The following is a 26,528-nucleotide window of genomic DNA, read 5'->3' as shown; positions in this document are numbered from 1 at the left end:
CAAAACCGGTCACATTCTTTATCAGATTGAATGATTTATGTGCAATGTAGCCATTTATTGAAAAGCTAGCATTCACTTGATATCAATTATCAGCAGATGAAAACTGGATATAATGTCCTAGGCGTGCATATTTATTCACATGCTAAATCATGGATACAATCATCTCTCTAGATGCAGCAGAAGATACACAACGCGAGTTGCCAATTTATTTCTAGAAGTTCATGATGAGGTGGCGGGAGAGTAACCAAACCAAACTCAGGTCCACTTACCTGCGCACAGCAAAGCCAACCTACTGACACCGGGTGGTGGTGAAATAAAGTGCAGCGTTTATTTCAGGGCCATCAAGCAGGACAGGCAGCTCATGCTCAAAAGGCCCAAACTCCCCGAAGGCTTTCAGGGAAAAGTTTTTAAAGACAGGTTAAGGGAGAGGGTTGCGGGGTACATGATCAGCTCATGGACATTCTTCTGACTGGTTGGTGGTGAGGTAATTGGGAGTCAGCATCATCAACCTTCTGGTTCTAACAGGTCTGGGCTCTATGTGCTTGTGGTCAGCATGAAGTTAACTTCTTCACCTGGTGGGGGTTTCAGTATCTGCAAAACAGCTAAAAGTATATGGCTCAGAATATTATCTATAGCCCTTGAGGAGGAATTAAAGGTCCTTGACTTTGTTTAATGGCTAAACTATTATTATTTTGTCTTGCCTGACTGTTTTCCTTTGTCTCTGAATTTTTTCCCTTCTCTGATTAAATCTGTTCTTTGGAACTGGGGAAGGCCTAGGAGGCTAAAGCTTTTCTACAAACAAGAGGCCATGGACACAGAAGGGGGTGATGTTTCTGCCCCAGGGAAGGCCCTGCAGGGTCCTGCTTGGTTTCAAAACTCTAAACCCAGAGGAAATGGGTGATTTCCTAGTAAAAATACACATTGACAAAATGGACAGTAAACTAAGGAAAATATAAAAGCTCCCATTGGAAAATATTGGTTTACAGTTAACAACTGAATGTTAATTGACCTTTAACACATTCTGATTTTAATATCAAAGCTTGATGTACTTACATATTTCATCTAATATAGGATGTCAACGTTTAATAAAACACATTATTTTACGTACCATTACAACTTTGATGCCAATTAAATTTTAACTTGCTCAAAAAAAATTTCTTGATGAGATTACTTCCATTAAAGTCAGAAAAGTAAATTTTTTTAAAAACAAATATTTATTTACTTATTTGGCTGTGCTGGGTCTTAGTTTCAGCACACAGGATCTTTAGTTGCAGCATGCAGGATCTTTAGTTGTGGCATGCAGGCTCTTATTTGCAGCATGTGGGATCATTTAGTTGCAGCAGCCAGACTCCTTTTTTTTTTTTTTTACGCGGGCCTCTCAAGGTTATGGCCTCTCCCATTGCGGAGCACGGGCTCCGGACGCGCAGGCCCAGCGCCCATGGCTCACGGGCCCAGCCGCTCCGTGGCATGTGGGATCTTCCCGGACCGGGGCACAAACCCGCGTCCCCTGCATCTGCAGGCGGACTCTCAACCACTGCGCCACCAGGGAAGCCCCAGACTCTTTTTTTTTTTTTAAGATTTATTTATTTTGGGCTTCCCTGGTACCACGTACCGCAAAAAAATTAAAAATAAAAATAAAATGGTTACTTTCATACTATGTAAACTTCACCTCATCAAGAGCCAAAGAAAGAGAAAGCATCCTGCAGCCCCCCCTGAGCAGGGTGAGTTTGCTCCCCTCACCCTGCCCTGGCCTGGCCTCCAAGGTCTTCCCCAGTCCAGACACGTTTTAGACCTTTATGCTCCATCCACACTGCGCACTCAGCTCCTCCACCAGCAGCTTCCTCATCAAGTCCCAGGCCACCTTCTCTGACTCCTTCCTAGATGCCTGGGGATCAGCGACCCCTCACCAGGGCTCACGGTGTCTTTCGAATGTTGCGATCTCAGCGTGCAGTTTCCAAAGGTCGTCTCGATGGAATAAGTGGAAATTAGCATTTTCTGAGCCCCGTGACATGCAGGCACCTGGCTCAGGTACTGCCAGACCTGTGTCCTGAGGGGCGGGCGCGGCTCACGGCCTCTGAGTGGCTCCTCACTCAGGCGCCACCAGGACTGAATGTGTTACTCAAATGAACACTGTCCCCGGGTGTGGAATCCCATGGGGGCTCAAGTCCACGTGAAGCCACAGGAGCCATGCAGCTGCTGTCATACACGGCAGCTGGGGGTTCCAGGGTTGGCTCCAGGAAGTGGAGTCACGCTGGTATTTTTACCCTTGGTTAGAGCGGATGGTGCCTGCGCCTCATTTCCGTCTATACCCCTCCGCTCTCTGGATACTAAAGATACATGCGGGGTCCTCTTCGTCCCTGCTGACCAGGATCCGGCTCTGCTGCGGCCCCCGCAAAACCTCAGGGCTCCACAGGCACACAGAGGGGAGGGGGAGGCCTGTCTGAGCCAGAGGGACCTTTGCCTTCGGGGGCCTGGGGCTGCCTGTGCTCCTCTTTGCTCAGGCTGCAGGGGACCCTGGAGCCCCCAGAGAGGTGCCCCCTCTGGCTCAGCACACAGGGAGACAGACCTCCATCTGTCCACATTCAGTACTTCAGCACCTCCAACGACAGGACACTCTTGGTCCAGCCCTCACTGGGTGGAGGATCCCAGCACCAGACCCAAGTCCCACAGCCCGGCAGCGGGATAGGGTCTCCTGCCTGAGGCCCCCACTAAGAGTGAAAGGGCTGCCCCAGGAGGGACCACAGCGCCTCAGGCCAGCAGGGAGGTGGACATGGTTGGCAGGGGCACTACCCAGAAATTCATATGTTGAAGTCTTAACCCCCAGTACATGTGAACATGACCGTATATGGAAATAGGGTCTTTGCAGATAATCCAGCCAAAATAAAGTCATTCAGGGTGGCCCTAATCCACTATGATTACATTGGCATAAAAACAGAGGCTTTGGACAGGAACACACAGAGGGAAAACAACTTGTGAGGACTGGAGCTGCGCTGTCCCAAGCCAGAAACTCCCACAGGTGCAGGGAACCCTGAATCAGATCCTCCCTGGTGCCCTCACGGCCCTGCCAACACCTAGATGTCAGACTTCCAGCCGCCAGAACTGTGAGACAATAAATCTCTGTTGTTCTAAGCCACCTAGTTTGTGGGACTTCGTTACGGCAGCCCTAAGGGACGGACACAGGCGCCCTCTGCTCTGTCCCACTCTCTCCAGACCACGGGGGTGGGGGTAGAGTCAGGGCCCTTCAGAGGCCAAGATCACTGCTGGGTGGTCACTCTGGCCCTGACCCTTGGGGGCTCTGGCCACAGCTCTCAGCCCCCGGGAGCCATGGGAGGATGCGGACAAGGAGGGGTGGGGAGGCGGCCTCCCTGGAGCTGGTCACTGAGCCTCCCCTGCTACTCGTGGAGCCCAGAAAGCCCAGGAATAGCCAGACGCCACCCTTCCTATGTCCTCTGGGCCCCTCTCCCAGCCACCAGCAGTTTGAAACAGCTGCTATGTCCCTTTTAATCTCAGTAGGGGAGAGACCTCAGGAAGGCACAGAAACAGGACACTAGGCCTGGTCATGGTGTCTCACCTGTGTCCACGGGGCCCAGGCTGGCCCTTTAAGGGACTGAGGGCAGAACTGGCGGTGGGCCCTGGGGTTAAGCCAGGAAGCGGGGAGGGAAGTGGTGGACGGGGGGCCAGGACGGCAGGGTGCTGAGGGCAGAGCCCCCTCCCAACAAATGCAGAGGGAGGGGAGGAGGGGAGAGCCTCCTGCCTCCATCCAGACCGGACATCTGACTGCTGCATGGGTGGCCCTCCGCAGGTCCAGTGCCAGTCAAGCGTTGGCTCTGGGGACTTTGGTCCATGTTCCCCAGGCTGGACGTGCTGCAGCACCATGGGGACAGAGCCCACGGTCTGCCAAGAGCAGAAGGGCCTCATGCGGCCCATCCACCAGCGTCCTGCCTCTGACTGTGACCAATGCCTGCACAGTTACCTCCTGGTTGGGCATCCAGCCTCCGCTGGTCACAGAAAAGGCCACAGGCCAAGTCAGGGTCGGGCTCAGAGCTCTGCGCGTTTCCTGTGAAGGTGGAGGGGCAGCCCCACCTGGAGCAGCCCAGGGCACAGTAGTCGCTGCTGCTGCCGTGGGACTGCACGGGAGCCAGCCTGGTAGGGCCTGCGGGGGCCCAGGCCTCCTGTGGCAGGTAGGCGGGCGGCGGCTCCCCCCACTCCACACATCCTGCGGGCAGCGCATCTGCTGGGAGGCCGGTGCCAGTGCTCCCCTCCTCCTCCAGGCCCGCTAACGGCCCCACGCCCACCGGGTCACAGGTGAGCAAAGCGATGGCCTCCTGGACACGCGTCTCCCAGGCTCCTCGTGCGGGGCCCATGCAGTCCGGGCTTGGCTGTGGACCAGCTCTGTGGGCCCCTATCCAGGTCTGGAACAGAGCACCGAGAGGAGGGAAGGCCTCAGGCAGTGTGCTCAGGACTCACCATGGGAGCAGCGTCCCCTCCTCCAAGAAGCTCTCCAGACATCCACTCCCAGAGGCCAAGAGTACCTGTGCCCAGAACATTCTGTCTTCCCCCCATGGGCCAGCCCAGCCTCAACACAGAGCCCCCATTCCCTTCAGGCCCCTGCCCTGCCTCCCAGCACAGGGCCTGTGCTCACAGAGGCCTGAACCAGGGTACAGATGGTGACAGGGCTGAAGACACTGCTGCCTCACACACTGCCAGCAGCTGCAGAGCCCGGGCACCCTCACCCGAACCCCACTACACGCACGCACGCATGCACGCTCACACACACAGGAGGTGCTGTTGGGCCTGGCACCTTGGGGCCAAGGCCAGCAGACCTGGACCCCTCTGGAGGGCCACAGGAGGCCCCCTACCTCCAAAAGGAAGCTGTTCCTGCATGTAAATCAATGACGTTAGAACACACCCTCACACCATACACAAAAATAAACTCAAGACTTCAACATAAGACAGGACACCATAAAACTCCTAGAAAAGAGCACAGGCAAAACATTCTCTGACATAAATCTTACCAATGTTTTCATAGGTTGGTCTCCCAAGGCAACAGAAATAAAAACAAAATAAACAAATGGGACCTAATCAAACTTATAAGCTTTTGCACAGCAAAGGAAATCATAAACAAAACGAAAAGACAACCTACAGAATGGGAGAAAATACTTGCAAATGATGCGACTGACGAGGGCTTAATTTCCAAAATATACAAACAGCTCATACAACTCAATAACAAAAAGAAACCCAATCGAAAAATTGGCAGAAGACCTAAATAGGCATTTCTCCAAAGAAGAAATACAAATAGCCAAGAGGCACGTGAAAAGATCAACATCACTGATTATTAGAGAAATGCAAATCAAAACTACAATGAATTACCACCTCATACTGGTCAGAATGGCCATCACCAAAAACTCTACAAATAAATGCTGGAGAGGGTGTGGAGGAAAGAGAACCATCCTTCACTGTTGGTGGGACTGTAAGTTGGTGCAGCCACTATGGAAAACAGTATGGATGTTTCTTTAAAAATTTAAAAATAGAGCTACCATATGACCCAGCAATCCCACTCCTGGGCATATATCCAGACAGAATTCTAATGCAAAAAAATACATGCACCCCTATGTTCATAGCGGCACAATTCACAATAGCCAAAACATGGAAACAACCTAAATGTCCATCAACTGATGAAAGGATAAAGAAGATGTGGCACATATATACAATGGAATACTACTCAGCCATAAAAAAGAATGAAATAATGCCATTTGCAGCAACATGGATGCAATTAGAGATTATCATACTAAGTGAGGTAAGTCAGAAAGAGAAGGACATATACCATATGATATCACTTACATGTGGAATCTAAAATATGACACAAATGAACTTAACTACAAAACAGAAGCAGACTCACATACATAGAGAACAAGCTTGTGGTTGCCAAGGGGGAGGGGGTGGGATGAACTGGGAGTTTGGGGTTAGTAGATGCAAACTAGTGTATATAGGATGGATAAACAACAAGTCCTACTGTATAGCACAGGGAACTATATCAAATATCCTATGATAAACCGTAACGGAAAAGAATTTTTTTTTTTAAAAAAAGGAAGCTGTTTCCTAGGTGGGACCAGGAGTCTCCATCTAGTGCACCACACACCACACCTTCCATCATTGTCCTGCACCCTGGAGAGCCAGCCCGTGGCTCCAGACCACCTCCCAAGGGGTCTAACTAACCCCTGACAGGTGCTATGGTTCTACAGAGAAGGGGCTGGGTGCCTGCAGCCCAGAAGATGAGTGCAGGGCATCAGAACATTTACCCCCATGCAGCTCTGACAAAGTGCTTGGCTTTAAGCTTCAAATTATATTTTTGGATGACAAGCTTGAAAACTAGACTCCCTGTTAAGAGAGAAAAGGGCCAGGTGGAAGGCAGCCACGCAGAGCCGGTGTGGGGGAACGTGGGCAGCACCACCTCCATCCTCTGCCCAAAGTGAGGGGCCCCAGAGGGTGGGGACCAGAGACCACCCATTGGAGGTCCTCCTCCCCCTCCTCCTGCCTGTGGAACAGGAACTACCAGGCCAGCAGGGAGGGTCTGACGGGGCCTCCAGGATATTCTCAGCGTCGTGGCCTGTAAGAGCCCACCAGGGCACCACGATGGCGGGGCAGGGGGGAGGTGTAGGGTCAACTCATCGCTACCCAGGGGCCCGGGAGGGGCCAGGCACTCCACGACGGCCACCAGAGTAGCCCAGGGACCAGGGAGGGCCTCAGGGGCAGCACAAGACACACACACTTTCAGGTGCAGACAGCCCCCTGAGCTGGCACCTTGAACTGACCATTTACCTCCAAGGGCTGCTGCAAACCAGAAGAGGCAGAGATAATGTCATGAGAAACTTTACATTTTTTCCCATCAGCAATGGAATCAGAGACATGAAAAGAAAAAGAACTCAGCAATAGAGAATAAAGCTGATTTGTCTTTGGCCCCTTTGAGTCACAGTGCATACATGTGCTACATATATACTATATATACCACTACGTATACCACTATATATACCTAAAATGCTCAAAGCACTGACAGAGGCCCCCAACCCTCACCCAGAGCCCACACCCTGGGCAGTCCAGATATCTGGGCACCCCGGGCCCACCGGGTCACGAACCTGGAAGTCCCCGTTGTGCACACTGTACAGGGACTGGAAGAACGGGCCTGGGGATGGCACGTCCTGGCACAAGGCTGTCTTCATCCTGAGGTCAGGAGACAGCAGTCAGAGGCCCAACTCCAGGAGGTCACTGCCAGGAACACGGCTCGTTCCAAGCAGCAGGGACTGGCCCTGCCCAGTAGGTGCTGCTGTCACCCTCTCCTCTCATTGGGTCCCAGGCCTGACACTTGGCACCTGCGGGCCCCTCGCTAATGACCCCACAGAACTGATTTATACCAAGACATGGGTCCGTTTAAGGTGAGGGGTGATGGGGCGTTCAGGGGTGGGCGTGACCAGCTGTGTCTTCAGCGGAGGGGGAGACAGCACTTCCGGGACCCCATCAGACTTCTCCCCGAGCACCGGATCTACCTGCCCAAGACCCACTGCTCCTCCCCTGAGGACGGCGTCCCAGACTCCAACCCAGCAAGTCCAGATCAACCTCGCCAGCCTCCCTGGGGGCCTGTCTCGATTCCCCACCCCAGGGTGGCATCAGGGACCACTAGTCATATCGCATCCACCCCACGTCCCCTCACTTTCCCATCCTGAGACCCTGTCACTCCCTGCACTTTGCTCCAGCTCTGCCTCTCCCGCCAGCTCACACACAATTGCCTCCCTCTGGACCCCACCTCTGGCCACCCCGCAGGTCCTCCTCCTCACTTTTACCACAAAACTCCATTCTCAAAACATAAACCAGATCCCATCCCACGCGACCAGGCTTCAGGCGCTTTCCTGGGACCCGAGGCCAAGCCTGAGCCCTCCCTGGCCTTCTTGGCCACCCATTGGGCCCTGCCCAGCACCCTATCCCTCCCTCACCCTGGCTGCCTCTGTCCAACCTCCTCTCATCCTCTCTGCTACCCATCCACGCCCGGCCAGTATCCTGCCAGACGAGGCCCCTGTACCCCCTCTCGTAAGTTGACACGTGTGATGGCTTGTTCAGGAGGGCTTTTTTGTTCATATGGTTGTCCGTGGCACCCATCAGGGCGGGGAACAGGGCCCCGTGGAAACCAGATGCCCAGCACTGTCTGCATAGAACCACTGTGCAAACATGCCAGCGCCAAGCACCTCCAGAGGCAGCAGACAAGGGCCTCAGGCGACTTGGCCCCGGGGACTTTGGGTCCCTCCAAGCCTCTTTTGGGCCACACTGCCCACCACCCACACGCACCTGGCAACTGGGGACATCCCCACTGGTCCGGGGCAGAGGCCTGAAAACCCTCCCCACCCAGGAGTGTTGGGGGAGGGGGTGCGGGTTTGGGCCCTCAATGCACCGCCTACCCCACACCCACAAACGCACACACACGCTCACGCACACACAAATTCTCACACCCACGTGTACAATAACACATTCACATACATGCACACACTCTCACACAGACTCCTTGGCTACCGACCTGGGTGATAGCTTGAACAGTAGGTAGGTCAGGCTGGTCAGCAGGAGAAAGATGGATACAGAGACCAGGGTGCTGTTGGGCTGCCCCAAAGCTGGGACCAGGAGACCTACAGCAGGAAGGGTCCAGGGCTGTGTTCCTCCAAACTCACCTGGCAAAGGCACCTGGACGGGTGCCTCAGGCCAAAATGGAAGGTTTATGTCGCGCCTCCGAGCACTCTGAGCGAATCACGCACCCCTGGGCCTTGCCTTTCCCATCCACAAGATCACAAGGGTCTGACATCCTTTCCAGTACCTCTGTGCACAAGGGTCAGCCCAGCCCCCTAAGCAGACGAGGCCCTGCCCAGGCTCCAGAGACAGCAGCACCAGCCTGCTGTGCAGCTGGGGCCACACTCACTCCAAGGAGACCGGGAGCTGCATCTCCCTGGGAGGCCCAGCACTTGGCAGGTGTTTCCCCTTCACACATCTCAGACCTCCAGGGGAAGGCAGTCAACTGGGCCATGAGGGAGGGGGGTCCCAGGAGGGGGAAGGGGTGGGACGCGAGGGGGCGGGGAGGCCCCACCCAGGCCCCTGAAGGCAGCAGCGCCCACCTTGTCTCTGGGGGGAGTGGAAGTGGGCGGGCTGGCTCCAGTCACTCCATGGGCCCTCGTAGCGCTCCTCCTCTGCCACCGCGTCCTCCGGTGTGGCCATCTGGACACGCAGCCGGGCCTCATAGGTGGAACCAGGGTCCAATTCAGTGGCTTCAAGTTTCAGCCTGGTCACCCCAACGATGTGATCCTTGTGCCGAGCCCACTGTGGGGTGGCGAACAGTTAGGAGGTGCTGGGGGTGAGACTGGGCCCATCAGCCCTCGAGGACGTGTACACACACACGTGGGCACACTTACACGTGTCCACATACTTACATGCATCCAGGTGCATGCACACTCATCCACACAGGCACGCCCTGTGAACGCTCACACGTACACACAGGCACACTCACCACACCTGCACTCGCTTACCCTTGTCTCTGGTCACTTCCCTCCTCACAATTCCAAGGTGACACCACCCTAGATGGGACGAGGAGTGACCCTGGCTGCTGCTCCCAGGAGAGAGAGGCCCCCAGGGTAGGCAGACCCAGGCTTACCTCCCAGGTCTCCTCCTGCCTCTTGAAGGCCAGCTCATAGCTGAGGAGTGAGGCCAGCGGCTCCAAGGCCGGACTGATGCTCCAGGTCAGGACACAGCGGTCAGAACTGATGTTGCTCAGCAAGTCAGAGGGAGGGTCCAGTTTCACTGAAACAGAATGAAGCTGTGTAACGGTGTGCGGGCCAGCACGCCCAGGACTGGGGATCGGAAAGATTCCCGGGAAGGATGGGGCACGTGGCCAAGGCCTTCTCAGAGCAGAGGCCTCACTGGAATACTGGTCCAGAGAAGCCCCAGGTGGGACAAGATAGCAATCACTTCCTCCAGCCTCTGCAGCCAGACAAGGTGAGTTTCAAATCTAAGCTGCTGCTGGAAGTTCTTCCTAGTGTCTTACTGAAGTCCTTCCTGCTGTGACTGAAGTAGATCACAAGTGACTCAAACTGCGGCTCCTGCCCCAACTCAAAGCCCTGCACCTTCATCCTCCTCCAAAACCCTACCCCTCCCCGGGGGCCCTGCCTGATCCTAGCCCTGGATCCGTCAGCAGGGACCAGGAGCACTGCCTGGGCTGTGGGGGTGATGTAGGCAGGATGCTCCCGGCCAACGAACTGACCCAGGCCTCACCATGTCTCCGGGGCAGGTACTGTGGATCCACCAGGCTGACCTGCTCCTTCCCAGAGACGTGACGGTGGAAGGTGATGGTGAAATTGTCAGAAGGCACGAGCACCTCCTCGGGTGGCAGCTCCACGGTGCACACGCTGGCCCGGAAGACACACCTGTGCTTGCTGCCTGGAGCGTGGTTGCTGGAAAGGGCACGTGTAGGCACCAAAGTGCCACTGCACCAGCCCGGATCCCTACCCTCACCCCAGCCCTCTACCCCCTGCCCGCCGGCCTCACCTGGTGAAGAGCAGCCAGGGGCCGGCCCCCTGGCCCAGCTCTGGAGCAGACCAGTGGCAGTCAATCCTGAGGATGTTGTTGGTGTGGCACGTGAAAGTCCCAGGCCCTGGGAACAGTGACCCTTGCAAGCCCACAGTGGCTGCTTCAGGGCAGGGCTCGGGGAGGGGGAGGGCGTGGCAGCTGACCCCTCCGACAGGGCAGGCCCCAGAGAATGAGCCCAGGAGAAGTTACCGCGGGCAGGGCTGGGAGACTCCGAGGGGATGGGCTCTGAGCGTGCAACCCGGGTGGGGCTGAAGCCCCGGCTGATCTCAGGAAGACGGGCGCCCGCACAGCCCAAACCCAACCCTTCCCCGTGGAGCCTGACGGGTGCAACCCTGCCCTCAGCTCTGCCCCCACAGCTCCCCACACACACAGTGCCAGCCCTCACCTCCTCCGTCCCCTGGGACAGAGACGCCCAAGCCGACCCAGGCGCAGATGCAGGTGCAGGTCAGGAGCCAGGTGCCCACCTGTCGCATCGGTACCTCACTCTGCAAGGTCCAACCTGGAAGGGGCTGGGCTGAGGGGCTGTGTGCGGAGTGCCCCAGTGGGTGCTCCCGTGAGGGGCATTCCGAGTGGGTCACCACCTACACCCTCACCCTGTCCCGTGAAGCAGGCTGAGCACCGCTGTCGAAGCAGCACCGGCAAGAACCTCCAGCTCAGGCCTCCCGGGGTCACTGGACTCTGACTCAGCCATGTGTCCAGGTCTGCCCAGTCAGCACCTCTCTGGGCCCGGACCCCCATCCCTGGGTCCAGGTCCCTTCCCACAGGGGAGGCACGGTTGGGGGAATGGGGTCGTGGACAACAGCAACAGGGAAGCTCTGCTGGACCCCCTGGTCTCACACCTGGGCCAATTGTGTGAGGTGCATCACCCACGTGAATTCCCACCAGAGCCACATGAGGTGGGGGACAGTCCCTGACCACTGACAAGGGAGCTGACCCCAGGGTCACACAGCTAGCTGCTCCCATCCTGGTGCTCTGCCCCAGGAAAGTGGAGGAGGATGGCAGCAGGGTGTCCATGCAAGAGCCAACACCTCCCACACACTGTCTGTCACAGGCCTGTCCCCAGGTGCCCTGCAGAGGAGAGCGCCCCCGGGAGCAGGGTTCTCAGTGCAGGGGTGTCAGCCCCAGGATCCCTGGAGACAGGGGCTGGGTGCTGGGAAGCACCTGGGGGTGAACAGGCCGCTAACACCCTGTCACCCCATTTGCAGCTCCAGATGGTACACTGATAGCTTCTCTGCAGGAAGCAGGACCAGCATGGTTATGCAAGGCTGATGAGTGATAAGGAAGCAGAAAAGAAGCAGACATGCACAGACCGCAGCACGGAAGCGCTCCAGGAACCCGCACACACTCACCCGGTAACAGACACCCTCCCACCCCGCCCCCTGCAGCCTCTCTGTGGACCCACAGGATGGACCCCTGTCAAGGTCAACAGTCAAGAAGACCCCACCCTTCCCTAGACTGAAGCATCACCTGCTACAACCAGCCACGGCAGGAGAGGCTGCAGAGGCCACTGGATGGAGACAGGCAGCCTGGCAGCAGCTGGCTCTCAGGGCGCATGAGGACGGGATCAGAGGGAGCACCAGGATGGGGGCGGCTCAGGCACAGCCACCACTGCCCAGCTAAGAGCTGGCCCAGGCCACAGTGGGGATGGCCACTGGCCCAGCAGTGGAGGGACACCTGCATCTGTGAGACTTGGGCCGGCACAGCCACAGGCTGACTCAGGAGCGTGGACTGGGGCGCTCCAAGCTCAGCCGGCCCCAGGGGCAGGCGTGGGAGGACAGGACCCACACAGGACACTCGTGCAAAGTAGCAGGCCAGGCCCACCCTGGGGAGAGGTGGGCAGGGCACATGGCAACTCGGCCATCTAGGGGGAGGGTCCCTGCTTTTCCTCTGCACAACGATTTTGTCCAAACATAGTGAGCCAGGCAGGGCCACCACCCTCCTATGGACGAGGAGGCTGAGGCCCAGAGACACCAGACTTGCAGGATTGGGGGCACTGGTCACCTGGCCTGCGCACTTGCCCCACCAGCTCCCACGCAAGCCTGTGAGCTTCCCCCTCCTCGGGGCATCAGTCTCTCTCCTCAGGGAGCCTCAACACTGAGGCAGGGGTGCCCCCATCCTTGGCAACAGACACTGGGCCAGGGGGGGCAGAAACCCCACCTGACTACTCCCTGGTCCTGGAAGAGGCACTGGGATGGCCCCAGAGAGGCCTGATCACAGCTCAGACAAGACCAGGTCACGGGACGGCTGTGCCGGCAGGAGGATGGGACCCAGAATCTGGGCCCTCGGGCAGAGCTGCCCACTCCACCTCCCATCCTGCTGGGAGCCTGGCTGACATGTCCACCCAGCACCGTCCCTTTCCATCAGGACCTTCAGTACACAACTACTCTGGTCCCTTCTCAGGACCCCAGCTCCTCCCTGGCCTCTGGGTCAAGTTCTGGCCCAAATGACCACTGGTCCCTACAGCTTGCCTGCCCTGGTTTCCCAGCCCAACATGAAGTCATGGGCTGCCATGCACTGGACCCCTGCCTCGGGGCCCACAGATGCTGCCAGCCCAGCGCCAGGTCTCCAGAAGGACTCAGCCCCTCCGCTCCCCTGAGCGCTCACCTGCTGCCAGGCGAACTGCCCGGCCAGAGCAGGCCTCTGTCATGGAGCTGGTGCACCGCAGAACGCCCCCCGGACTGGCTTCATGGCAATTACTGCACCCACTTTCTGTCCCCTTTCACACAGAGTCTGTATTTTTAATGGGGAGCGAGGGGTACCCTGTTAATCTCCCTGCCCACCCCAAAAGCTGGCAGACACAGAGGGGGGTGAAATGGAGGCTGCTGCTTAAATGCACACTTATCCACCACTGTCCTCTCTGCTGGGGCAGGAGGAAGAAATCCAGAAGCAGCTGGAACCTGGGGGAGACGGAGACTAGCCAAGAAATGAGGCTGGAAATGGGAGTAGGCGGCTCCCGCTCTGGGCCCCACATGCGCAGGTGGGCGACCCCAGCACCGTGGGACCTGACGCTGTGGGGCAGAAGTGCTGGAGGACTCTGCTTCCCACGGAAGGGCAGGGAGCAGACAAGGTCAAGGCCAGATGGGGAGAGCGCGGAGAAGGCGCAGAGGGCGGAAGAGGGAGGAGGCTCCACTGTGCACTTGCTACCCGCCTTCCTAGAGGGCTGAGCTGGACGGGAGCCCGCCTCAGTGGGCTGTATGTCCGGGAGACGTGGAAAGGCCAGGCTTAAGCCAGGGGCAGCCTCGGGTGCACAGGGGCACAGAGGGTGGGGCCCAGGGCAGAGGGAGGAGGAAGTCCGAGGATGGAAGTCGGAGGAGCACAGAGGGGACCTGAGGGACCTCAGGACGAGCCCTCACTGTCCCCTCTGCCCGGCTGCCTTCTGCGTGATGAGCCTTCATGAAGCCGAGTTCCCCAGGCTGTCTCCCCAGCCAGAGCAGACACCCCTGAGCCAGGCCCAGCCTGCTTAGGACAGGGGTGGGGGCAGGGCGGGTAGTGGCTATGGGCACAGGCTGGAAGGACACTGACACAGACCTGGGGCTAAACAGGGGGAACCGATGCCCCTGCTCTTCCTGTGCTGCCCCTGCAGCCCTGGCAGTGAGGCTCAGCCAGCACCACCCCTGCATCTGGCTCCTCCAGGGCAAGAACCTGTCTGATTTATGCTGTGTCCCCTGCACCCAGCCCCTCACTGTTGAAGAAACACATCCTGAACCTCCCCACAGGCCTGCCCTTGCCTGGGGTAGACAGTGTTAATGCCTTGGGTCCCTTGGGGGGCTCTGAAACATTATTCAAGCAGAACCCTCTACTCCCCTCCCTCGCTTAGCTGAGTAACCCTCCCGGAATCCCACCCTCACCCACTGCCCCGTCCACAGCTCCAAGGGGGGTCCACAGACTCCCAGCTCCTCTTCTGCCCTAAAGCCCCCCAAAGGTGTCGGGGAGAGAAGGGGCTTTACCAACCTCAGGACTGGACCTCAGCTCCACTTGTGGTCGTCACAACTGAGACCACTTGGCCCCAGAACGCCCGCTCACTAGTCCCCACAAAGGTCAGGAACTACAAACTGCCTGACAAGATCAGTGCCCTTCTTTCTGCCCAGAGGCATGCATGACCCCTACAGGCCCGGAAATGGCAGCCCAGGATCCTGTGATCAGCACTGCAATCCTGCTGTCTCTGGGAGATGCCCGAGGCCAGGACACCAAAGGCGGTAAAATGAGGGTGGCCGCCCAAACGCCCTCCGCCCTTCTTGTCCAAGTGTGGTCCCCAGGCTCTTCCTGGGGCCCGGGATGGTGGGCCACCAGTCTCTGTCCTGCAAAGTTCACGCTGACCTGAGTGGTTGAGAAGCCCAGATTACAGACTCACCTTCCCAGACGCAACTGCTAGGTCCCATGGCAAGGCCCCCAACCCTGCAGCCCTGGAGATGACTTGTCGCCCTACCACCCCTGCGTTTGCAGCAAGTCCCTCAGCCTGATTCAGGAGATAACTGCACCACCCGCTGACGTGAGCCTCTCATGGCAGGCTGACATAGGCCGCCCACAACTGAAACCACGAGCACAGAGCCGAGCAGCTGTCCCAAGTGGGGATGACAGGCGAACATCACCCCAGTCATAAATCCTACCTTTCACTCCTCAGCAACAGAAAAGTTGCTGAACGTGGACTTTGGTGACCCATCCATTTATTGGTGGATGAGTGTCCGCCGTGTTCCTTCTGGGAGGTGAGAACCCTGACCAGGCACAGAGCAGGTCTCCTTTCCTAGGCTTTCTGAGAGGTGCAGCTCAGGCGATCCGTGAGCACTGGGGTGGGTGGAGGGGGTGTTAAAACATAAAAGTACCGCAGTCCAGTTCAGGAAGGAAATAAAAAATGGGAGTCCCCTTTGATGCCAGAGAGGCAGCCCCTGTAAGAAGTTAGGCACAAGTTCCTCCAGACCATGTCTAAGCTCCAACAAATGCACATTTTAAGGCCTTGTTCCTCACTCTGAGCTTTGCGGCCTCCTTGTTACTCTGGCTCTTTTCAAAATCTTTCTAGGGAAGTACATAAAAACCTACCTCACGCCTTTATTGGTGGTACAGGCCATGGTTTAATTATCCTGCTGATAGACATTTGGATGGTTGCCTACATACGCTATTTCAATTTAATTGTCATATATATAACTGACGTTATCATATTAGTTTCAGGTGTATATATGCTACATGCTATTTTAAATGAAGGTAGGAACTTCCCTGGTGGTGCACTGGTTAAGAATCCACCTGTCAATGCATGGGACACGGGTTCGAGCTGTGGTCTGGGAGGATCCCACATGCCACAGAGCAACTAAGCCCGTGCGCCACAACTACTGAGCCTGGGCGCCTAGAGCCCATGCTCCGCAACAAGAGAAGCCACTGCAATGAGAAGCCTGTGCACCGTAATGAGGAGTAGCCCCCGCTCACCGCAACTAGAGAAAGCCAGCATACTGCAACGAAGACCCAAGACAGCCAAGAATAAATAAATAAATTAATTAATTTTAAAAAAATTAAATGAAGGTAGTGAACAATTCCAGGCCTGGATCTTTAATCACCAGGATGAGTACTGTACAAAAAATGGCTAGGGGGCTTCCCTGGTGGCACAATGGTTAAGAATCCGCCTGCTAATGCAGGGGACACAGGTTTGAGCCCTGCTCTGGGAAGATCCCACATGCCGCGGAGCAACTAAGCCCATGCACAACTACTGAGCCTTCACTCTAGAGCCCGCGAGCCACAACTACTGAGCCCACGTGCCAAACTACTGAAGCCTGTGAGCCTAGCGCCTGTGCTCTGCAACGAGAAGTCACCACAATGAGAAGCCCGCGCACCACAACAAAGAATAGCCCCTGCTCGCCGTAACTAGAGAAAGCCCGTGTGCAGCAACAAAGACCCAATGCAGCCAAAAATAATTTTTTTTTAAATGGCTAGGTGTGGAACTGTTGCGTCTAAGGTTGACCATTGTAAAATACTGACAGATACTGCCAAGTGGCCCCCCGAAAATGTACCAACTTCTACTCCCACCAGATGTGTAAGAAAGCCTGTAGCCCTCACCAACTGTATACATTATCAGTCTTTTAAATCTTTGTCAGTCTGATAGGCAAAGACATTTCAATGTTGTCTTAATTTGCACTTCCTTGATTATCAGTGAAGATAAGCATCTTTTCATATACTTATTGGCTATGTGTTCTTTGGGGTACCAAATAAGGTCACATTTCAGTGTGTCCCTGTGCCTACATTTAGGTGTGAGTGTGCATGTCTGTATTCTGTGCATCAAAACATCTGAGGCAAGGTCTAGAGACCCCAGAGCTGGTTTCCAGTTTCTCTGGAGTCTGAGAAACCAGGACCCATGGAGAGATGGAATTAAAGGCTCAAGTTCGTGAAACACCTTAAGAATGACCAGGGGCATAATCATACTTCTTTCTAATATTTAAATTTCAATTAGCATGGCCCCTATCTTACCTATTATAAGCACGTACTTTCATACTCACTGGCGCCACCCATTCCCTAGTATCCTTATCAAAAGAGCTTCCTTCTCTCTGTCAGGCTAGAACTTACTACCTTGAGACCAGCAGACCACACACCACCCACACCACAACCCCACAAGGAGAGACCACCAAGGCTACAAAGGTGGGTTATTATGGACACTTGGATGCGGGAAGAAGGCCAATGCCTCTTGGCCCAGGAACTGTTCTGACGGCACAACCTGACACCCCACCCCCTCCCATAACAAATGGAGATAAACAGAAAAACAACATCCACAGATGGGGGGTAAAAGACCATACAACCAGAGTCACCAAATACCTGTTGAAACCCAGCCCCTTGAAAGAAAGGAACAGCCAATAACAAACACCATTGGTCAGACATGTCCTAAGGATGTTATATGTGAAGCTACATAAATCTTCACAACCCTATGAGGTAGACCAGAGGTTAGCAAACTACAGCCCACAGGCCAAATCCACCCCACCCTTTAAAAAAAAAAACCTGTGAGCTAAAAATAGTTTATACGGAGAATTCCCTGGCAGTCCAGTGGTTAGCAATCTGTGGGCAGTCCAGTGGTTAAGGCTTTCACTGCTGTGGGCCCAGGTTCAATCCCCTGTGGGAGACTTCCCTGCCAGTCCAGTGGTTTAAGACTTTGCCTTCCAACACAGGGGGTGCAGGTTCGATCCCTGGTTGCGGAGCTAAGATCCCACATGCCTTGTGGCCAAAAAACCAAAACATAAAACAGTAGGAATACTGTAACAAATTCAATAAAGACTTTAAAAATGGTCCACGTCAAAACAATCTTTAAAAAATGAAAAATAAATAAAGTCCCAATCCCTGGTCGGGGAAATGAGACCCTGCAAGACACGCCTCACAGAAATTAATTAATTAATTAATTAAGATAGTTTATACATTTTTAAATAGTTGGGGGGAAAAAAGCTTAAAGAATTATACGACATGTGGAACTACTCTGAAATTCAGATGTCAGCATCCAGCTTCACTGGACAGCCACACCACCCACTCGAGTTGTCTGCAGCTGCTCTCATGCACTGAAAGCAAAGTACTGGTGACAGGGCTTCCAGCCCTTGCTCTGCCGGTTCACAACTCAGCAGTGACCTTAACAGCATTTCAAGGGCCACCATACAGTTGTATTCATTTTCTTTCTTTTTTTTTTTTTGCTTATTATGAGTGCACACCCAGCATGTCAAAATAAGAAAAGTGGGCACTGAATGTCATGTTTTTAAGGCACAGAGCAGTGCGGACTATCTTGTCAGCAAACTGGATAGTAGAGCAGTGTTTATCATGCAACGATACTGCAATGGTCGACACTGCCAGACCGAGCACTTTTCACTGGCACGAGTCTCAACACAAAACAGAATTCCTGGACTTCCCTGGTGGCGCAGTGGTTAAGAATCTGCTTGCCAATGCAGGGGACAAGGGTTCAAGCCCTGGTCCGGGAAGATCCCACGTTCCACGAAGCAACTAAGCCCGTGCACCACAACTACTGAGCCTGTGCTCTAGAGCCTGCGAGCCACAGCTACTGAGCCGGCATGCCACAGCTACTGAAGCCCACACGACTAGAGCCCGTGTTCCGCAACAAGAGAAGCCACTGCAATGAGAAGCCCGAGCACCGCAACGGAGAGTAGCCCCCGCTCGCTGCAACTAGAAAAAGCCCGCGCGCAGCAACGCAACACAGCCATAAATAAATAAATAAATATTTTTTTTTTTAAAGAGAGAGAGAAAGTGCTCACAGGCTGTGAGTATGCACTGCATTATTCACCTGCAAATATGGTGAGGAAAACATCTGCATCTCTCACCACACTGCATCTACTGAATCCATCAGCAATGTCAACAGTGAACTTCCTCTGCTCTCATGGCCTGAACCAGTATGAGATGCACATATGCAACGCTGATGATGAGGAACACTAACTCTGAACCTCAATTATGCAAAATGGTATCCATTCCTTTCATCAGTGGACTCGCATTACAAAATATTGTAGGATTATATTTTGAATTTCTTTATAAGACTTTGTTTCCTTGTGTTTTCCTAGATTTTGACTCTTGACCCACAAAACCCAAAATACTTACTATCTGGCTCTTTACAGGAAAAGTTGTAAACCCCTGAAATAGACAATTATTATCTCCATTTTACATAGGAGGAAACGAACTTGACAGGCAGGCAGGCTGACTTCAGAGGGCGCGACCTTCACCACTGACCCACACTGCCTCCAACAACAAACAAAAAGGAGAACAGGCATCTGAGGAAATGTAACTAACTAACGGCACAGAAAGAAGACACTGAAGATAATAACAGCCACAAGATAAAACCACATTTGCAAATCCAGCACAAACTGCTCTGAAACAGAAAAAATTGGACACAGTGAGCTCAGGACCTGGTCAACCATCACGTGACCCATACAGATTAATAGTTTCTTGGAAAGATAACAAGTTTCAAAAAAGTAAAAGTCTGTATCAGAGGCATAAATTTAAGTCCCATTATTTCATAAGTGAGACTTCATTATGAATAGATACAAGGAACTACATTCAATATCCTGTAATAAACCATAATGGAAAAGAATGTGATAAAGAATACATGTACATATAACTGAATCACTTTGCTGTACACCAGAAATTAACACAGCGTTGTAAGTCAACTATACTTCAATAAACTAAAAAAAGAGAGAAATTTGAAAAAGCAGTTAAGTCTGAGCAAGAAACCAATCCATCAATAACCAAGATCCTGTCTTCTGCTAGCCCAGGGTGTCCTTTTTCTCTTTAGAATAGAAAGATGGACACAGAAAGTATAAAGTGTAAAAAAAAATACTACCTATTAAGTTTATTGCAATCCTAGGAAAAAAGAATATAAATCATAAAGAAATAGAAATCCATGTTATTCACAATTTTGTAACTAGTTTGGTCCTAATTATAGTAGTCAGTTTTGGAATCCTGTTTTGGGGTTTGATGTCTATTTCTTCAGGCATTTAAAACACTGAGAAGATAATATTAGACTTTTAACTTTAATGAAATTTTCAGAATAAATTTTGATTAAATAAGTTTGCAGGGCTTCCCTGGTGGCGCAGTGGTTGAGAGTCCGCCTGCCGATGCAGGGGTCACGGGTTCGTGCCCTGGTCCGGGAAGATCCCACATGCCGCGGAGCAACTAAGCCCGTGAGCCATGGCCGCTAGGCCTGCGCGTCCGGAGCCTGTGCTCCGCAACGGGAGAGGCCACAGCAGTGAGAGGCCCGCATACCACAAAAAAAAAAAAAAAAAAAAAAAAAAAAAAAAATAAGTTTGCAATTAACTGTTAAATACTGAGGGACATCTAATATACTAAACTACTAAGTTTTACTTTATTAGTTGTGCAAATAATGTAAATGTTTAAGAGTGTCGGCTGATGGTGAGAGAATGTCAACTGCCCAATAAATGTAAAAGATGCAGAACAGGACCTTAAACAGGATGCACTTAGTTATGGATACTCCTCTCCACACACACAGTCTCCTGGACATTAATGAGTTAATCCACTGACTGGGAGATGGGCTACATTTCCTTAGCCCCTGGCCAGCCACACTCGCAGCTGGGAATCCACCCTGGGGTATACGGTAAGCAGACGCTGACACAGCTGAGCCAGCCTGGCCCTAGTCCCGCCAGCGATGTCCACACTGAGCATTGCAGCACTTGTAGAAGGTGGTCATGGGCTCGTCTGCAGAGCGGGTCTGAAGCTGCATGAAATAGGCACGAGGGTGTTCGCATTTGGGACACGGCTCTGGCAATGAGAAAAACAAACAAGTGACCCACGTTTACTTAAAAAAATGATGCTTGTGACCAACACACTTGTTAGAATTAGGTGTTATGTGAAAGACAGCTCATCTGGAATCCCTCTCCCAGGGTGCCCTGCACCACGATTTAAGGTTACCAACGGTGTTATCATTCCCACTGCGCTCTCACACTGAGGGAATGAGACCTGTGATCTTAGAAACAGTCCTCCTCTCCCTGGGTCCCTTTTCTTCCAACTCTGGCTGAAGACTGGCTAGAAACACCATGTGAAAGGTGACACGGCTGCCGTGTGCATTACAGGGTCCATGCCCTGCAGATTCCCCTAAAAAGCGCATCTCCACCACCTGGTAACAGACAGGCCCTCTCATCTTCCCAAACGAAATCCCAACGCACGACCAATCCACTTCCCCTTGAATTTAGGGATCCGTTTCGGCAGAAGTTGTTCAGGCTGTTCTTATCAAGATCTCAACATACATCCCACTCCTTTTCAAAATGTCCCAAGGCACATATTTACTTTCACTGAGATTTCAATTTGAGAACCTTGCTTTTCATAGAAATGCCTTCAAACACCCTCAAACACCGTTTTGATAAGTTATTCATCTCCTAATGACAGATTCTGCCAGTGCTGGATTTTTAACATAGCAGATCTGGATGTTCCCTGGGTGAAAAAGACAGCAGTGATCATGCACTAGCTCTTCCTCCCCTCAATACAGGTAATGTCTAGGGCTCTCCTTCCTTCTTTGGTCACATCTATCTCTACCAGAAATGAATCAAAACTTGGAATAAATATTTATTTTACTGAATCTTTAGTGCAGTTTAATACTCTGCATCACTAACTTTTAGAAATCTGTATTAGAACAAAATCCTTAAACTGGTTTTTTTATTACTCCAATCACACCTACTAAGTGCCTGCTATATGCCATATGCTCACAATCTATGACTATGGATTAGCCCAGACAAATCAAGGACACCCTGAAACTCTAACTCAGGTCTGAAGGACTCCAAAGCTTGTGTCAATACTGTTTGCCTAATAAATACATTATTAGAGAAGAAAACACTTTCTAGTTTTAGAAGCCCACTTCACAGAAGTACATCACAGACTCTGCAGAGTGGCACAGCCAGCAGCCTCATCCTTACCCACAACTCTGGAACAGAAAAGGTTTTCCCTCTCACCTGCAGTAGAGTCAACATTCTCCCAGGCAGCTGCTCCACCAAGCACATCATCCACTTCTTTCAGCTTTGGATACTTCCGATTTGTTACCTAATAAACAACAGCAGGTCTTCAGACTCTACAAGTAAGTGAACGGTACAAACCTGGGTCACCAAACCATACCCGCCCTCAAGTGTCTCCCCAGCCTTCGCTTCCTTCCTTCTACACAGACTGGAGGAATACTAAATGAAAGCAGTGTTCTTGCTGTCACAGAGCAGGATGCTCCGTCAGAATTTAGAGGATCTGCGATTGGGATGTCCCCAAAAGAAGTGAGAAGATCTCTGCAAGGATTGGATGAAGCAACAGAGCAGGAGGAAAAAAATGGCTTAGGTGTGACCCTCTTCTTTTCCCACACCTCTAAGATACTTGGTAATCCAAGATAAAAGAACCAAATACAACTGAAGCCAAAAAGGAGTCCAGCCACTCTCCCCAGGCAGAGAGTTTTCTGTTTTCCAAGTTTTACCAGACGCCCTTGAAATGTCACCCTTTGCATAGTTTCAGACTCTAAACTCCCACAACACAGCTATACGGAGGAATAGTATACACACATTAAGAATGAGGTAGTACCAACGTGCTCTACTTCTAAAAATTAAGGTTGTTCAAAAAATGAAAGGTGCATTACCGAGGGAGAGTAACGAGTTACAATAAAGTGTGCATCACTCACGTAATGAACATCCAATACATTCCAGTTGTTCAGACTAGAACATAAGAGAGAACAAAACTGAAAAATCCCTGCCCTCCTACAGCTTATGCTTTAGTATTAATAAACGAAGAGCATAAGTAAATTGAAAGGCGTACTGGAAGGCAAAACAGTCTTACGGAAAAAATAAAATTAGGGGAAGGAGCATAAAATTTAGAAAGAGTCTGCAATTTTAAATAATCCTTTAAGCAAAGACACGAGCAACGACTGACATGGGTAGCCAGGGAGAAGAGTGACCCGGACGGAAAAGTCGTGCACTGGCTACGGGAGTAGTGCCCGTGAAGGGGGGGGGAGAGCCTCGGAGAGGCTGGCGTTGCGGGCAGAGGGCCCGCTGGACACGAAATCCGAGCAGAGGATGAGCGGGGAAGGTTAGGGTCGGCTCCGCGCTGTGCGCGCCGCGCGGCCGGCCGGGGCCCACCTTGCGGGTGACGTTGTGCACGTAGGGGCAGGTGTTGCAAGCGAAGCGGTGGCAGCGCTGCCCCTCCTCCACGATCAGCCCGTTCCCGCAGCCCGGGCAGAAAAGCAGCATCGCGGCGACTAGCCCGTGTCTCCCGGCACCTCTCGCGGCCGTTCGGCGCCGGCGCTCCGACGCTCCGAACTCCCATTGGTCCCGGCAGCCTTCCCATCCCAACCAGCCCACCAATAGTCACGCCGACTTCGCGATCCCAGGGAGCACTGCGGCGGGCCGGCTCCCAGTAACTCACTTCTCATTGGTCCTCGAGGTAGCCCCGCCCCTCAACGCCCCGAAGGAGAGGCTGCGGTGGCTGTCCCCGCGCGTGCGCGCCGTATCACGGTCGCGCGGAGCGGCCGTGCGAGCGGAGTCCGCGAGGGGCTAGGCAGACTGGAGGAAGCGGGGGTCGCGGCGCGGCGGGAGCCGCAGGAGGACGAGGAGGACGAGGAGGAGGCGCTGCCGCACTCCGAGGCGGTGGACGTGTTCCAGGAGGGTCTGGCCATGGTGGTACAGGACCCGCTGCTCTGCGACCTTCCGATCCAGGTGCTCGCGGGCCAGGGGCCGTAGGGGCGCCGACGGACCCCGGAGTGTCGATGGGGGCTGCGGCCAGAGGCCTTGGGAAGGCGTCTCCGGGCGTAAAGGAGGGTCTAGGCTCCGGCCCGGCCTGGGGGCGAGCGAGGCCCTGGCCTCTGGCGCGGAATTTAAAGGGGCGCCAAAAACCCCCACTAATTAACACACATGACTTTTCAACAGTGTTTTTAAAACTCAAAATTGGTTTACAAAAGCCTACGGCAAACAAAATAATATCATTTTCAAGTAAAAGATCACTGTTACCGGTTTTTCCTTTCTCCTCAATCTTCAGTGAGTTTTGGCATTGTCCTGTTTTAAAATCCTTGGTATTTTGCCCATCGTGAAATTTTTAAATTAACTTATGTTGTGTTAACAGTTGTATTGACATGTTTATGTTTACCGTTTTTTGGTGCCCCAGCCTTGCCTGAGGCCCTGGATCCTGATGATCAGGGGCTCTCAAGCTGGACGGTGGGGCCCAGTGTTTCTCCTCCCGCTTGGCCCGGAGGAGCCAGGGGCTGTTCCTCAAGGCGATTCATTCTCCTTGCCTGTTTCTCCCGAGCGTCCATCCACTTCATAGAAAACGTGGATGAGACATGAGATTAAAGTGCTGAAAAACCGGGAAATCCTAACATATATGCAAGAACCTCCCAAAAATGTGGCACCACTTTTTGAAGACTATCAGCTGTTTTTCCTTGTTGTTTGGGGTGGTGAAGAGAGCTCCCACCTCCAGCCCTGGTCTTCTCTAGGTTACTTTGGAAGAGGTCAATTCCCAAATAGCACTAGAATACGGCCAAGCAATGACAGTCCGAGTGTGCAAGATGGATGGAGAAGTTATGCGTAAGTGCTGCCCTCCCCCTCAGGCCGTGCAGTCTGAACCTTCACGGGAGATGTTAGCAGGGCTGGTCAGTGGAAACTCAGGGCCGTGCCCAGGGGTGTTGGGGCAGCCACAAGCTCCCCCTGCCTAGCCTTGAGCCTCAGGAAGAAGCTTCTGGGTTCCTCTCCTGCCATCTGAGGCTGTGGCTCTGGATTCCCACCACGGATCATCTCCCATTTGTGCAGCTGTGGTTGTAGTCCAGAACGCCACGGTCCTGGACCTGAAGAAGGCCATCCAGAGATACGTGCAGCTCAGGCAGGAGCGCGAAGGAGGCATTCAGCACATCAGCTGGTGAGTGCAGCCACAGCTTCTCCTTGCAGCCCTTCCTAGGAGCTGAACTTCACAGGAGCACTTGCTGGACGTGAGCCTCTTCATCACGTGGGCTCTGCTCCAGAGTGCGGCCTGGAGCAATGCGCTCCCTGTCCTGAGCCTCGGCCAGGGCAGGTGCTTCTGTGCCGCGAGCCCTGCCTCAGCTGCTCTTCACTGACATCACCCCACCCAGGCAGCTGGGTATCTTCACATGAGGACACTTTAGGGCAGTTGCAGTGTGCCCGGAGGTGGTTTCCCTGGTTACAGATGGTGCAGCTGCCAGCTCCTTGCCTGGGTGCTCTCAGCTCTCAGTCTCCTTCTGGATCAAGTGTCCCGTTAACTGTGTCTTGGTACAGCCACTTGTTTCATTAGCAGTGTGGGTTTGGCCCCCAGCCACCCCATGCATCCCTTTGAGAGCAGTGCGTCCTTGAACCTGCCTCAGGCCTGGTACACACACGGTACAGGGAAAGAGCCCAGGGAGGAGGCTGGCAGCCTCAGGCCCCGCAGAGCTGAGCACCTTGAGCCCCCCTCACACACAGCGCATCCCAGCTGCCCCGCTCGCCCTGCTCGTGGCTGACTGACTTCCCATCCTGCAGGTCCTATGTGTGGAGGACGTACCACCTGATCTCTGCAGGAGAGAAGCTCGCAGAGGACCAGAAGAAGCTCCGAGAGTAAGTTCAGGCTACGCCTTGAGCTGCAGGGAAGTATCTGGTCTGTGGTCCTCTGATTCCCCATGCCCTGCCATAGGGCTGGGGTCCTCTCCAGAGGCTCGTAAGGGAAGGAGGGATCTTAAATCAGTTCCTGGGGAATGTGTGAGACCAGGAGACTCCCTGTTTAGACTGAGGCCCTCCTGCAAGGAGCTCCCTGGAGGCCTCCCTGCCAGGAGGACGGGAGACAGAGTAGCAGTGGAAGGGGCCCTGCCGCTCCCCACCAGCAGCAGTTCAGGGCTGCACAGAGCCAGGAGGAGAGAATTAAGAGTGTGCATGGCCCTTGCCACCTCCTCACCTTCCCGGACACCATGCTCTTCCCACCTGGTGTCTGTTATCTCTCACAAGCCTCAGGTGAGGAGTCACAAGTGTGCCCTTCTGTAGATCGGACACTCTGTGGCTTTTGCTTCTCTTTCAGTTACGGTATCCGGAACCGGGATGAGGTGTCCTTCATCAAAAAGCTGAGACAAAAGTGAATCTCCAGACATGGAAAACCCTCTGCTGGTGGCTGAGCTCTTCCCCGAGAGGAGGAAGCCTTGGCCACTGTGCCCTTTTCCCAGAAGAGTGTTGCGATAGCCTCACCCCAGCTGGACCCACCTGGACTCTCAACATGAACCCTGATCACATGGCGGATCCCACAGGGCTGTGGGCCTGGTCCTGTATACAGAATAAACCTATTTGCTTCTGAGTTTGGAAAGTCAAGCCACTGTACGGGGGCAGGCGGGACTGGCGCTGCCCCTCACAGTGAGGAAGCGAGGGCAGAGAACGTGCAGGCACGTCACATGGTCTGAATGCTGCACCTGAGTCCTTGGCCACCCCATTCCCCAAGCCATACACACCTGTCCCTGTAATCTC

The 26,528-nt window shown here is 53.6% G+C and overlaps 3 protein-coding genes across 6 annotated transcripts; 1 reads left to right on the top strand and 2 right to left on the bottom strand.

Annotated features, from left to right (window-relative positions):
* Positions 1 to 306: 306 nt before the first annotated feature.
* Positions 307 to 19,619, bottom strand: IL9R (interleukin 9 receptor). Of its 4 annotated transcripts, none has more exons than XM_067013550.1 (9): positions 15,219 to 19,619; positions 10,997 to 11,110; positions 10,570 to 10,675; positions 10,297 to 10,475; positions 9,680 to 9,825; positions 9,147 to 9,348; positions 8,561 to 8,666; positions 7,134 to 7,218; positions 307 to 4,412 (listed from the first exon to the last, which is right to left on the bottom strand). In XM_067013550.1, exons 2-9 carry the CDS (start codon positions 11,082 to 11,084, stop codon positions 3,915 to 3,917), a joined length of 1,410 nt encoding a protein of 469 aa, XP_066869651.1. In that variant the 5' UTR covers positions 11,085 to 11,110; positions 15,219 to 19,619; the 3' UTR covers positions 307 to 3,914. The 4 variants fall into 4 exon arrangements, with proteins under 4 accessions (XP_066869651.1, XP_066869650.1, XP_066869649.1 ...); XM_067013549.1 differs by lacking the exon at positions 15,219 to 19,619 and adding an exon at positions 14,963 to 15,198 and having other exon boundaries at positions 10,997 to 11,133; XM_067013548.1 differs by lacking the exon at positions 15,219 to 19,619 and adding an exon at positions 14,963 to 15,198.
* A 788-nt stretch (positions 19,620 to 20,407) lies between these two features.
* Positions 20,408 to 23,345, bottom strand: POLR3K (RNA polymerase III subunit K). Its single transcript, XM_059039228.2, has 3 exons — positions 23,181 to 23,345; positions 22,026 to 22,113; positions 20,408 to 20,841 (listed from the first exon to the last, which is right to left on the bottom strand). The coding sequence occupies exons 1-3, from the start codon at positions 23,289 to 23,291 to the stop codon at positions 20,714 to 20,716; spliced, it is 327 nt and encodes a 108-aa protein (XP_058895211.1). The 5' UTR covers positions 23,292 to 23,345; the 3' UTR covers positions 20,408 to 20,713.
* A 161-nt stretch (positions 23,346 to 23,506) lies between these two features.
* On the top strand, positions 23,507 to 26,361 carry SNRNP25 (small nuclear ribonucleoprotein U11/U12 subunit 25). Its single transcript, XM_059039230.2, has 5 exons — positions 23,507 to 23,756; positions 24,530 to 24,620; positions 24,843 to 24,948; positions 25,563 to 25,637; positions 26,092 to 26,361. The coding sequence occupies exons 1-5, from the start codon at positions 23,715 to 23,717 to the stop codon at positions 26,147 to 26,149; spliced, it is 372 nt and encodes a 123-aa protein (XP_058895213.1). The 5' UTR covers positions 23,507 to 23,714; the 3' UTR covers positions 26,150 to 26,361.
* Positions 26,362 to 26,528: the final 167 nt, after the last annotated feature.

This window comes from Kogia breviceps, chromosome 14 (assembly GCF_026419965.1).
Source record: "Kogia breviceps isolate mKogBre1 chromosome 14, mKogBre1 haplotype 1, whole genome shotgun sequence".
Classification (NCBI taxonomy): domain Eukaryota; kingdom Metazoa; phylum Chordata; class Mammalia; order Artiodactyla; family Physeteridae; genus Kogia; species Kogia breviceps.
This window is presented reverse-complemented; position numbering and strand designations above follow the sequence as displayed.

What these genes read in the sequence shown, in the direction of transcription:
- IL9R (XM_067013548.1), bottom strand. Translation starts at nt 14,990, where the DNA reads ATGGGACCTAGCAGTTGCGTCTGGGAAG. An exon ending in TGTCCCAGGGGACGGAGGAG is followed by an intron (nt 10,676 to 10,996) that starts GTGAGGGCTGGC and finishes CACTGTTCCCAG; the next exon opens with GGCCTGGGACTTTCACGTGC. An exon ending in CCCTGGCTGCTCTTCACCAG is followed by an intron (nt 10,476 to 10,569) that starts GTGAGGCCGGCG and finishes TGCCCTTTCCAG; the next exon opens with CAACCACGCTCCAGGCAGCA.
- POLR3K (XM_059039228.2), bottom strand. Translation starts at nt 23,291, where the DNA reads ATGCTGCTTTTCTGCCCGGGCTGCGGGAACGGGCTGATCGTGGAGGAG. An exon ending in TGCACAACGTCACCCGCAAG is followed by an intron (nt 22,114 to 23,180) that starts GTGGGCCCCGGC and finishes GTTGTTTATTAG; the next exon opens with GTAACAAATCGGAAGTATCC. An exon ending in GAATGTTGACTCTACTGCAG is followed by an intron (nt 20,842 to 22,025) that starts GTGAGAGGGAAA and finishes TCTCATTGCCAG; the next exon opens with AGCCGTGTCCCAAATGCGAA.
- SNRNP25 (XM_059039230.2), top strand. Translation starts at nt 23,715, where the DNA reads ATGGTGGTACAGGACCCGCTGCTCTGCGACCTTCCGATCCAG. An exon ending in TCTGCGACCTTCCGATCCAG is followed by an intron (nt 23,757 to 24,529) that starts GTGCTCGCGGGC and finishes GGTCTTCTCTAG; the next exon opens with GTTACTTTGGAAGAGGTCAA. An exon ending in GGCATTCAGCACATCAGCTG is followed by an intron (nt 24,949 to 25,562) that starts GTGAGTGCAGCC and finishes CCCATCCTGCAG; the next exon opens with GTCCTATGTGTGGAGGACGT.